We start from the raw sequence: 12,620 nt of genomic DNA on the forward strand, positions 1-12,620 counted from the left end.
TGTTTCCAGCCCCAGTCCCTTCTTCTATATCTAACCTCTCAGAATGTACAAATTGTAGGTTGGCTGTCATTCATTTAATGACTAATATCCATTTATAAGTGAATACATATCATATTTATCTTTTTGGGTCTGGGTTAACTCACCCAGGATATTTTCTAGTTCCATTCGTTTGCCTGCAAATTTCATGATGTTATTTTTTAAACAGCTGAGTAATATTCCATGAGTAAACACTGCATAGTTTCTTTATTCTTCTGTTAAGGTTTGTTTTCAGCTTCTGGATATTATGAATAGAATAGCAATGAACATGATTGAGCTAGTGTACTTGTGGTAGGTGTTGTGTGTAGCTTTTGCTAAGCTCTGGGAATGAGCCTCACTACCAGCCTCCATTCAGATTCTCTCAGGTCTGTGGATGAAAGACACAAACACACATGCTGCTCATTTTCATCTTTCCTTATGGGCTCAATAGCTGGGCACTCCCAATCTACCTCTGCTAGTTTGTCCCTCCCAGTACTCCTAGCTCAGTACCCTAAATCTGCCCTGAACTTCAGTTGCTCAGCTGCCTTCAGTCCCAGCTCAACATCCCCAAACTCCCACTTGTAGAAGCAGCCTGTGTAGATCCACGTGAGATTTCATATGGCTGGTTACTTTTTGCCCCTCTGAAGCATTGGTGAAAACCCTTTTTTCTCTTGTTGAGTCTCCTGCTTTCCTACGGGAACCTGGAAGTCTCACTTATTCCTTTCACCCAACAGTTGGTTCATGGCATCTTTGCTGATAGATCAGGAACCATTTAGAGAACAGGACCTTAGCATTAGAACCACTCCTAAAGGTAGGATGAAACATCCTTTGGGTTTATGCCCACAAATGGCATAGCAGGGACTTAAGATAGATCGATTCCCAATTGTCTGAGAAACTGACATATTAATTTCCATAGTGGTTATACACGTTTGCATCCATCAGCAGTGGAGGAGTGTTCCCCTTGCTCCACATCCTCACCAGCATCTGCTGTCACTTGTGTTTTTGATCTTAGCCACTGTGGCAGATACAGGGTGGAATCTCAAAGTAGTTTTGCTTTACATTTCCCTGATGGCTAAAGCTGCATTTTTAAAAAGTGTTTCTAAGCCATTTAAGATCCCTCTATTGAGAACTGGTTAGAACTTTACTTCCTTTTTAATTGGATTATCTTTTTTTTTTTGACATTTTGTTTCTTGGGTTCTTTATTTTGGGTAGTAGTACCTTACTGGATGAAGAATTAGTAAAAAATCTTTTCCCATTCTGTAGGCTCTTGCTTTGTCCTAATAATGATGTCCTTCACCTCACAGAAGTTTTTTTAATTTCATGAGATCCTATATATTAATTGCTGATCTTAGTGCCTGCACTGTTGATGTTTTGTTCAGGAAGTCTTCTCCTGTGCCATTACATTCAAAGCTGTTCCCCACTTTCTATTCTATCAGGTTTAGTGTTTTATGACAATACCTTGGGTTTTTATTATTATAGCTCTGTAATACAACTTGAAATCAGGGATGGTGGTACCCTCAGATGTTATTCTATTATTCAGGATTGTTTTAGCTGTCCTGGGTTTTAAAAAATTGTTCATTGTTGCCTTTCATATAAAATTGATAATTGTCTTTTTAAGGTCTGTAAAGAATTCTGTTGGAATTCTGATAGGGAAACTGTAGATTGGTTTTGGTAAGATGGTCCTTTTTACTTTACTATGTTAATCCCACCAATCCATGAGCGTGAGAGATTTTTCCATCTTCTGATAATTTCTTTTTTCAATGATGTGAAGTTATTGTTACACATGTCTTTCATTTGCTTGGTTAGAGTTACCCCAAGAAATTTTATATTATTTGTGGGTATTGTGAAAATTGTTGTTTTCCTGATTTCTTTCTCACCCTGTTTGGTGTTTGTTTATAGGAGGGCTATTTATTTCTTTATTTATTAGTTAATCTTGTATCTAGCCACTTTGCTAAAGATGTTTATCAACTGTAGGAGTTCCCTGGTAGAATTTTTGGGATCACTTATGTATACTTATGTATCACTTGTGTGAATAGCAATGCTTTTGACTTTTTCCTTTTCAATTTATATCCCCTTGATTTCCTTTAGTTGTCTTATTGTTCTTTGCAAAACTTCAAGTACTATATTAAAGAGATATGGAGAGAGTGGACAGCCCTTCATTGTCCATGATTTTCATGGAATTGCTTTAAGTTTCTCTCCATTTAATTTGATGTTGGCAATAGATTTGCTGTATATTTTCTTTAGGGTGTTTAGGCATGTACCTTGTATTTCTGATATCTCCAAGACTTTAATCATGAAGAGGTAATGGATTTTGTTAAAGGCTTTTTCAGTATCTAATAAGATGATCATGTGGGTTTTTTTCAGTTTATTCATATGGTGTATTACATTGACAGCTTTTCATATATTGAACCACTTCCGCATCTCTGGAATGAAGCCTACTTGACCATGGTGAATGATCTTTGTGATGTGTTCTTGTGTTAAGTTTGCAAGTAGTTTATTGAGTATTTTTGCATCTATGTTCATAAGAAAAATTTGTCTGTAATTCTCTTTCTTTGTTGGGTCTTTGTGTGATTCAAATATCAGTATAACTGTGGCCTTATAAGATGAATTTGACAATGTTCCTTCTGTTTCTATTGTGTGGAATAATTTGAAGAGTATTAGTGTTAACTTGTCTTTGAAATTCTGGTCGAATTCTGCACAAAAACTATCTGTCCCTGGACTTTTTTTTGACTGGGAGATTTTTATTGACTGCTTCCATTTCCTTAGGAGTTATATGTCTACTTCATTTGTGTATCTAATCTTGATTTTACTTGGTAGCTGTTAAGAAAATTACCCATTTCTTTTAGATTTTCTAATTTAGCAGAGTACAAGATTTTCAAGTCTGTCCTTTGGAGTCTCTGGATTTCATCAGTGTCTGTCATGTACTATTCTTTATTTCTGAGTTTGTTATTTTTGGATATTCTCTTTCCACCTTTCAGTTACTTTGGATAAAGTTTTGTCTAGCTTGTTGCTTTCTCCAAAGAACCAACTCTTTATTCTCTTTATTTCATAGATTCTTTATACCGTTCTCTTTGTTTCTGTTTTGTTGATTTTAGTTTGCTTCTTTTTGTTCTAGAGCGTTCCAGTGTGCTATTAATACTGTGTTAGTGTGAGATCTCTCCATTTTTTTTAATGTAGGCACTTCAGTACCACGAACTTTCCTCTTAGCACTTTGTATGCATTTCAACTAGAAAAATATTTTTATATCTGGGCAATTTTCATCTTTGTATATTGACAAAATGGTGGCCATTTTTCAAGTTCCTAAGCGAAAGAGGCTAGGCCTCAGCAAGTCTAAGAGTGATGTTAATTAACTAAAACTTGCTGTGAGTGCATTTCTCATTCTGTGGCTTGGAGTAAAATTTATGACTTAATGTCTATGTTATGAAGGAAGATCTATAAATTAGATGGGAATTCTCAAAAGTATGCATCTATTTCATGTGACTAATGTCACAAAATCATTGGAATAATTTACATTGCTATTTCAATGCCATTTTTGTAAATTTAAAAATTTTATGGTCTGAAAAAGATTTTTTTCTTAATGTTACTTGGGTTAAATTACTGAGACAGAGAAGCTATTATTCATCTCTGTAAACTATTTATTTTTTTAAGCCTTTGCCTTGTGTTTACCTGTAATCAACCAATTTTATGGAAGATATAATTTATTGTATTAAGAATACAAATGCATTTGTTGTACAGAGAATCAAATTAGTCAACAAACTGTCACACTGCTATAGCCTCAAAAGAGATGTTGGAAAAATAGATTCATACTCAGTGAGTATATTTAGCTTAGAAGGTGGAAGAACTTGTGATGATGTAAGGATGTTGCAAAGAGTTTGTTTTATAAATCTTTGAGGAGCTGTGAGGTCTTCCTATTTTTTGATTGTTTCCTCCTAATCACTTATATCCTGTCATGTGGCCAATCATAGCTTGAAAGTTTTATTGTTGATAAATGACTAAGGCACAGATAAAGCATTAATATTCACTATTTACTATCATATTATCCTAAATGCAAGTGACTATATATAGTATCTTGCTTAAAACAGTTCTTTACAAAAGAAAAGCATTATCAGTCTTTTGTAAATTTTCTTGTTCTAAAGCAAAGTTATATTCTGTAGATAAAAATTATATTAAATAATATTTATACCCAAAAGACTCAAGGATATATTGCTATCCTCATAGATCAGTGCATTGTTCAGCCCTCATCAGAGAAGTTGCTTCTTGCAGTAGATGGTAAATTAACAGAGACCCACAATTGGATAGTGTATGGAGAATGAGACTTTGGAGTGCTCAGACCTGAATGGTGTGCCTTTATCATGTCCCTCTGTTCCTTGAACAAGAGAGGGCACAAAAGGTTGTAAGTGCCAAAGATGGTGAGTGCATTTAAGAAGATTACCATTTCCAGACACAACATATGAGCTCACAGATTCTGTTATATCATGCTTAACACCTGCATAAGGTTAAGCCAGACAAAATCCCACAGGATGAAAGGGAAGTGGGTACAAAGTCTCACCCCTAGCTAAGAACCTACACAGCTGATAACTGCTGGGAAAGTGAAAACCATTTCTCTCCAATGGAATGACACTGGGAAAATCAACCACACTCCAGGAAAGGCCCTGTGCTCAGGAGTAATTGGCCAAGACAGATTGGATGCCATGATTTTTAGTTGTTTTTTTCTTAAAGACAGAGAAAGAATATGAAACTGGGAGGGTAGAGAGGTGGAGGAGTTGGGGTACAGGAAATAATATGATAAAAATATATTGTATGGCCGGGCAGTGGTGGCGCATGCCTTTAATCCCAGCACTTGGGAGGCAGAGACAGGCGGATTTCTGAGTTCGAGGTCAGCCTGGTCTACAGAGTGAGTTCCAGGACAGCCAGGGATATACAGAGAAACCCTGTCTCAAAAAACCAAAAAATAAATATTGTATGAAATTATCAAATAATAAATATAATAATAATAATATCAATGACAATGATAATAATAATTTATTACTGAATTCAGAATCATGTGCTTTGCCCCTGTGTGTCATCTTCTTTCTTTCACACCTAGATTTCAGAAGTTGGGCAATCAGCACAGAGACACAGTTGAGTACAGAGCATACCAAAAACAAAACCTCATGCCAATCTAATACCAAGGCAAAAAATAATTGAGGGTCCATTGGTATTTGTACAAAATTATGAAAGAAAGCTAGTGTTTCTTAACTAAACTTTCATAACGCTAAATCTGATTTAATGAAGTATCCCATAATATTGAAAAAGTTCTTTTGCATGGTTCTAGAATCTTCTTTTAACCTGAGCCTGAGAGCAGATGTGATTTTTTTTTCATGGATCTATTTGGTAAATTAATAGTGACCAACTTCGTGTTGGAATTTACAAATGTGAGGGAGGGAAACAGAGAGCTGAACTACGAAATTCAAAGGTCTTGAAGCCTTCGCAGATGCTAAGCATGGTGCATACTGGGATCTCTGCAGAGAGTTTCTAGGGAAGGCTTCATGGGACCTTGCCCAGACAGATACACTTCTTCCACAAATACCTGACCCACTTCTGCTTTCATGTTCTTATGCAACAATTTTAGAAATAGAAAGTGGGGGAAAAAAAGAAAAACAAGAAGACCAAATACGGCTGGCAGTGTTGTTTTTTAGCTCTAGTTTCTCTGTGCAGCCTCCAGCTGATTCCTCTTATAGATTTCACCAGATGGCTTTCTTTTTTTTACTTAAGGTATGTTTTTGCATTTATAAAAAGGAAATGGAAAAAAAAAAGAAAGAGAAGAAAAAATTCTACCCACAAATACCTTTTCTCTTGGGAAAGAATTCTTGGTTGTACTAAGTTGGGCTAATGAGCTCACCCTTGACATTCTCTTAAACATACTAATGAAGGTACTTTTGACTTCTCTGTTGGTTTTATCTTTGAAGATACTATGACTGTGGCATGGCACAACACCGAAGAGCCAAGTTTGGAAGCAATGACATTGTCTCTACTTGGCCACATGCCTTGCATTTGAATGGCTCCACCTAGAGAGTGGTTCCTGGGCTTTTCTGATGGGCCCCATTGTTGGAGCCCTACAGAGGCCCCTATGGAGCCCTGCAGTTGAGTCTTTCTTGGTGAGATGCAGTGACCAATGCATGCAGCTAGGAAGAGTGACCAGCCATATCTCAAGAAAAGTAGAAATGAGAGGCAGTAGTTATTGATGAGTGCTTTGGTTTCAATCCCCAGTACGGCTAAAACAAACAAATATAGAATGTAAAGAATTTATATTGGTGAATTGATTATGAAGGTATTCTACTTCTTGTCTACGTGTATTTGGTGAAGCATTTTTAAAACTGTATGTATGTATGTATGTATGTATGTATGTATGTATGTATATATGCATGTGAAAAGCTTTCCTGTAGTTCAGGCTGGCCTAGAGCTTGCTATATAGACCAAGGATAGACCAGAACTCATGACCCTCTTGCTTCCACATGCCAAACACTGGAGATTACAAACATGCACCACCACTCCCAGTTCACGTGGGACTGAGGATCAGAACCATAGCTTTGTGCATATTAGCTAGGCGAGTACTCTCCCAAGTGAGCCACAGCATCTGAAGCATGAGTCTTTAAAGATCAAAAATAAGATGACAAGCAGAATACATCTTATCTGCATTGAATATCCTTGGGGTAGTCACCTAACTTTGGAGGTACTGGCCTGAGAAGAGGTCACACCAGTGCCTCTCATTCAGAAAAGATGACACTCTTGTAGGGCAAGGTTGCTTCTTAATGGTGGAGTGTTTATTGGTCTTCCCAATGCCTTTCAGGTCCTAGCCTCACCTGCTTGCTTTCCATTGCAGAGTACACGGTCATTAATGAAGCCTGTCCCGGAGCTGAGTGGAACATCATGTGTAGAGAATGTTGTGAATATGATCAGATTGAATGCCTCTGCCCAGGAAAGAAGGAAGTGGTGGGTTACACCATCCCATGCTGCAGGAATGAGGATAATGAATGTGACTCCTGTCTAATTCACCCAGGTGAGTGTGCGGTGGGACACCATAAGTTGCTTTCACATTATCTGAGGTAATGAATAAGTACAGACTGAGTGTCTGGACTCTAGCAGGCAGCTATCCAGGGCTGTCGTGTCATAGTTATTAAGACTGACACAACTCAGCCAAGTCTGATTGCAGGCAAAGGAATCAGAGGAGTTAGTATTCTTTTTAATGATCAAGTTATAAATCTGAGAATTCGTCCACTCATCCATTCACTTAGCAAGCAGACTGAGTAGCTCTTAGGCAGTCACAGGGAGGACAATGTGGTGTTTGGGTTGTTTTTTTTTTTTTAAAGATTTTTAAATATTTGTGTCTGTGTGTATGCATGTATCAGTGTGTGCACATATGTGTTCATGAGAGGAGGGTATCGTATCCATCCTCAGAGCCAGTTATAAGCTGCCTGACATGTGTGTTAGAACTGGACTTAGCAAGCACTGTATATATTCCTAGACGTTGAGCCATCTCTCCAGGCATTTTATTTAAAAACACATTGCTAACACTGCCAGAGCTTACAGCCTGCTGGGGTGGGGGAGGAAACAGGTAGCTGTGACTGATGCTATGTAAGTGCTGGGATAGGGAGGCATCAGGATGAGAATGGGGCGAGGCAGAGGAGAGATCAATGAAGACTTACTAAGCAAGGCGATGTGATGTGTCTACTGAACACGGAAGCAGCGGACTCAAGAGCTCTAGGGGACTTGAGGGGCTCAGTTGTTGACAGAATGTGCAAAGGGCCTATTCAAGAGGACACATGAGGTTTTGAGGAGCTCATCCTGGGAGGAAAAGCAAGTTCGTGCTGTGAGATGTGAAGAAAGGGAGGCAGACAAGAGATAGTATGGGAGAGCAATCTGAAGGAAGGAACGGGAGTCAGGAAGAGCTTTTTCCAGCGTCCTGTTACGAGATTCAGGCTTTAGGAGATCTTTTGGTAAATGGTTACAAGTAATTTCTCTTTAGCTACAGTTGGGAAAAGGACTGGAGGAGGCCAGGTTGGGGAGCAAGATGGGGGTGGGGGAATGAATGAGGACTGTAATGAATGCAGTGCCATAATTTGGGATTGGACAGAGGAGAAGAGTAAAGGGAGGGGAGAGTGGAGATCAAGAATGGTGGATGTTGAGCTTCTCAGCATGCTTCCATTGTGGCTGGTGCTGAGTGTTTTCCAGTATGAAAACCCTGGAACTATCACTGCCTTGAGTTCTGACTCCTCCCAGGAGGCTCATCTTGCCCTCTAGGGCACATCAGATGGGAAACACAGAGACATCAGGTGAGATTTCTGAAGGCTGATGAATGAAAGATCAAAACTGTGCTGGTGGAATTTCTCTCATTTGTATGCTCCCTTCTTTTAAAAACGGAGAATAGCATTGAAAATGAAACCAGGACTGACTTCAGTCCAACTGCACATTTGATTTCAGGAGAGACACTTAGCACCCAGCTTCCTGTCAAGCAAGAGCAGCTTACAGAGAAATGACTGAACAATGCCCCAAGATTCCTCTATGAAGGGTCACTAGCTACAATCTGCCTGATTTTAACTGCTTTGAGGATTTTAACTACTATGTGTTTACTGTTGTGTAAACACAGGGTAGCCTCAGCTATTATAAGGTCAGTCACATGATAGGCAAGAAAATCCACAGGCAGCACGCAGGATCTGTAATCCTTCCTTCAGGGGTGCTGGTAGTGATAATTGGCTCTGGTGAGTGAAGGGCTCTCCCACACTAACCATTCTGCTACCCTAAAAAGGCAAGCAAGGGCAGGGAAAAGGGCTGCTTTGAAACTCCTTCTCAGAGCAGTGAGCTGATGACACACAAGCAGCTGCCATTGGGGACCAGAGAAGTCTCGGCATTTATCACTGGGAACCTGCAGTTTGTTTATCTTTGTAGTTTATCAGTTTTAGTTATAAACTTGTTTAGCATCTACATGAGCACATTTGAGGGCACTGAGAGTTCCTTCATGTCCTTTAGTCCGTATCCTGCAGACACGACTACTGGGATGATCACGTTAGCTTTAAAAGGCTTCTTGGGTCTCTACCATGCACGAGTCATTCAGATTTCATAGATGTTTCAAGCCCCAGATCAGTAATCATCCATCTCTCCAAGAAACTCTTGTTCTAAGAGCACAGTCTGGGTCCTGGGGGTATTCCTGGCTTTTGGATTGTCGTTGTTAATAGGTAATCATTTTTAATTTCTTTCTTTGTATGATATTTGTGCATGCAAGTGCACGTGCATGCCCGCCACACCCACATGCATACACAGTGATGGGAATCGAGACCAGGGTGCATGTTACCTTTGTGCTGCAAGCCCAGACCCTGATGCTTTTGAGACAGGATCCCTCTGTAGTTCAGACTGTTTTTGAACTTAAAATCTTTCTAACTCAGACTCTTGAGTGCTAGGATTAAAGGTGTGGTCTATCTACCATGTGTCTATCTCTCTATTAGTCTATCTATCACCTATTTATCTTTCATCCCTTTATTATCTATTTTCTACTCTTCTTTTAAAGAAAAAAATTGCATGAAAACACTCAAGTCCATACATAGCAGCACAAGGGTATTTACTTCTTTGATTTTTTTCTCTGATGCTGAAAAAACATTTCCCATTAATATTAATTAATTTCTTATCTCTCTCATCATATAGCATGCTATAGATGTGCAAAATAACAATAGCATTGTATGTACCACCAACAATCCTGTTGCATGCAGTTATGATTCTTTATGGTTACCCTTGACTTTAGAATACAGGCTGCTGGATGTGTATAATCAAAATGCTGTACTGTAAAATCAATGAATGTGGCTCCCGTTTTGGTGTTATGCCGCCTATCTAATATCGAGATAGGTTAATTGTTTTCTGTATCTGAAAATGCAAGGGAATAGGCACATGCATTGATTTTCTTTCCCCATTTCGCAAACAGACGACAAACCGCAAATATTGCTAACTATCTTACAGGATTGTTTTTCTTAACAATGTGTGCTGGAGATGTTTCATATCAGCTAGATCTATTTTCTTCATTTCTTTTTACAGTTACATGTGACTACATTTCATGAATTATTATAGTTAATTGTCACTGGGTTGCTTGCAGCTCTTTGCTATTATAAATTAAATATTTACTATCTACAGTGTTTGGAACCCATCATATTTAGTATTTTAAGGTTTAGGGAATGTTGCATATATAAGCAATGAGATTCTTGCAGGGGGCACCCAAGGCTAAATGTGAAATTTTCTTCTTATTTCTTATACAACTTATATCCATAGTTTGAGGCAATTTTATGCAGTATTTTAATATACCTTTGTTTTGTCTATTATCTGCCACATAAGGCTTTCTATACTATTTTCTACTTGTGGTGATGCACACGCGCGCACACACACACACACACACTCTCTCTCTCTCTCTCACACACACACACACAATCCTATTTTGAACTGAAATTTCTCAGATTAAGGATGTCCGATCTAATAACACTACAGTGAATGCTCTTAAACATAGCAATTAAAATTTTTACAGTTTATCTTTGAGGTAGAATCCTAGAAGTGAGGTCAGGGGTCAAAGGGAGGCATGTATGTTGTTTTTCTAGCTTTTGTCTAATTCTTTGTGATTTCCTTTAACGCTCATGATGAGGGTATATGAGGGTATTGCTTTGTCAACCAGTGTAGCAAAATACATCATCTGGACTTCTATCAATCCCATAGGTGGAAGGTGGAACATACTGTGACTTCAGTTTACATTTCTGTCTTGAAAGAAAAATGATAGTCTTAGTTGTGGATAGATGTGTGGATATAGCTCAATTGGTTGAGTGCAAGCCCTGGACTTGATCCGCAGCACTGCATGAGCCCAGTGTGGTGGCCTCTAATCAATCCCTGAACTCTAAGGTAAAAGCAAATAGGATCTGCAATAGCTCCCCTGGCAACCCGTGAGCTTCCTAGTGTGTTTCCTGCTGAGCTTTGCCCATCTTCATCTCTAGGCTGGGGTTTGTGACTGGAACCTTAGGACCCTAATACAAAGCTGTGTCAAGGAACAGCATTAGCAGGGCTGTTGAGGGCAGTCTCTGAGTCCATTTGTCTCTTCAGTGACATGTGAGTGAGATTGGTGTTTGCAAGGCTCAGGCTGCCCACGGGGACTCAGTTATGGGGCACAGGATGGGATAGCCCCATCAATCATATCAGCAGCTCAGCTTCTCTGGTAGGACGGAAAGCATAGTCAGGAGGGAATGGAAAGAGAACTGTGAGTCACTCTGCTATAGAGGAGAAAAAACACACACACACACACACACACACACACACACACACACACACACACACACACGAAGCAAAGAAGCATGCTGTCAACCCAAGCAAACAGTGGCCATCTCCAGCAGTTGATTAGTCATTCATTCTCTAAGATAATTTTTATTCAGTGCTATACTGGGTTCTGAAGATTTAATGCAGACTAAGATACTGCCCTTTGCTTGCTTCGGCTATAGAAAAATGGCAATAAAGCAGGTGACATTAGGCATGGAATATACAATGGTAAGGATAAGCCAGGTGGAATTATGGGAAAGCAGAATAATAATAGTGTGTGATCTGAAAGTACTTACTACTTACATGTCACTTTTGACAGGTTAATGTATTTTTAAACAGTACCAAGGGGCAGATACAATTTAATCACATCTTGACAGGTAAGGGCATTAGGGCAGGGCTGCGGTCTGTGTATTGATAAGTGGGAAGAAATCATTTCTGCATTTTCTCACTCTCTCCCTCAACTCTTCAGAAGACCTGGCTTTTGAGATGAACCACACCTGAGCAATGCCCCAGCTCTCTCTGGTGGGCTCTGCCTGCATGATCTTCCTAGAGCAAGACTGTAGCCAGTTGCCGGTGCTGATTTCATGCTGTACTCCTGTTATATGAGTGCCTGGCATAGACAAATATGTATAGAAACACATTTGTCATTAGTAAATGAATGATTAAAACAAAATGCATAGTAGACAGCAGAAGACTAATTTTTGTATGTGCATTTATATACAGGTGATGTGTGTGTGTGTGTGTGTGTGTGTGTGTGCATGCGTTCATATGTGTGTGGAGGCTATCGGACAACATTGGCCGTCATTCCTCAGACATGGCCAATTGGTCCCTCACTGGCCTGGAACTTGCCAAGTAGTTTAGGTTGGCTGGCCAGTGATTCTTGAGGTTTGCCCATCTACGCCTCTGCAAAACTGGGATTACAAATTTATGCCATTATGCGTAGATTTTTTTTTTAAAACCTGGGTTCAGGGAGTTGAACACAGAACCTGGATTTTGTTCCCAGCCATCAGGTATAAGAAAGAGTGCGAACAGCATCCTCCAGATAACATTTTTAAAAAGTAAATTGTTTTGTTTATCTCAATTTTCTATTATACAACAAACATGAAAGAAATTTGTAAACAATAAAAACTAGTACCACGCTAGCTGGATTCCATCATTCACTACAAACTAATTTGTATTACTTTCTACAAAACCATAACTGATCATCAATGTTCAAATCCCCTTCCGTACTCCTTGCGTGAATCTGGGTGAACCTCCTGCTCCTTGGTATGAGCAGGTTCACCTAAGATCAT

General features: G+C 39.2%; 1 protein-coding gene across 2 annotated transcripts in view; it reads left to right on the forward strand.

Moving 5' to 3' along the window:
• Pamr1 (peptidase domain containing associated with muscle regeneration 1) overlaps nt 1-12,620 on the forward strand; it is a 93,103-nt gene that overhangs the window by 23,917 nt on the left and 56,566 nt on the right. For both annotated transcript variants that reach the window (XR_001781792.2, NM_173749.4), the window contains exon 2: nt 6,878-7,054. Coding sequence is in view for 1 of the 2 variants with exons in the window: in NM_173749.4 (NP_776110.3) it covers nt 6,878-7,054 (177 nt within the window). In the remaining variant the exon portion in view is untranslated. The remainder of the gene's footprint in view (nt 1-6,877; nt 7,055-12,620) is intronic.

The sequence above is a fragment of the Mus musculus genome, chromosome 2 (genome assembly GCF_000001635.26).
Source record: "Mus musculus strain C57BL/6J chromosome 2, GRCm38.p6 C57BL/6J".
Taxonomy (NCBI): domain Eukaryota; kingdom Metazoa; phylum Chordata; class Mammalia; order Rodentia; family Muridae; genus Mus; species Mus musculus.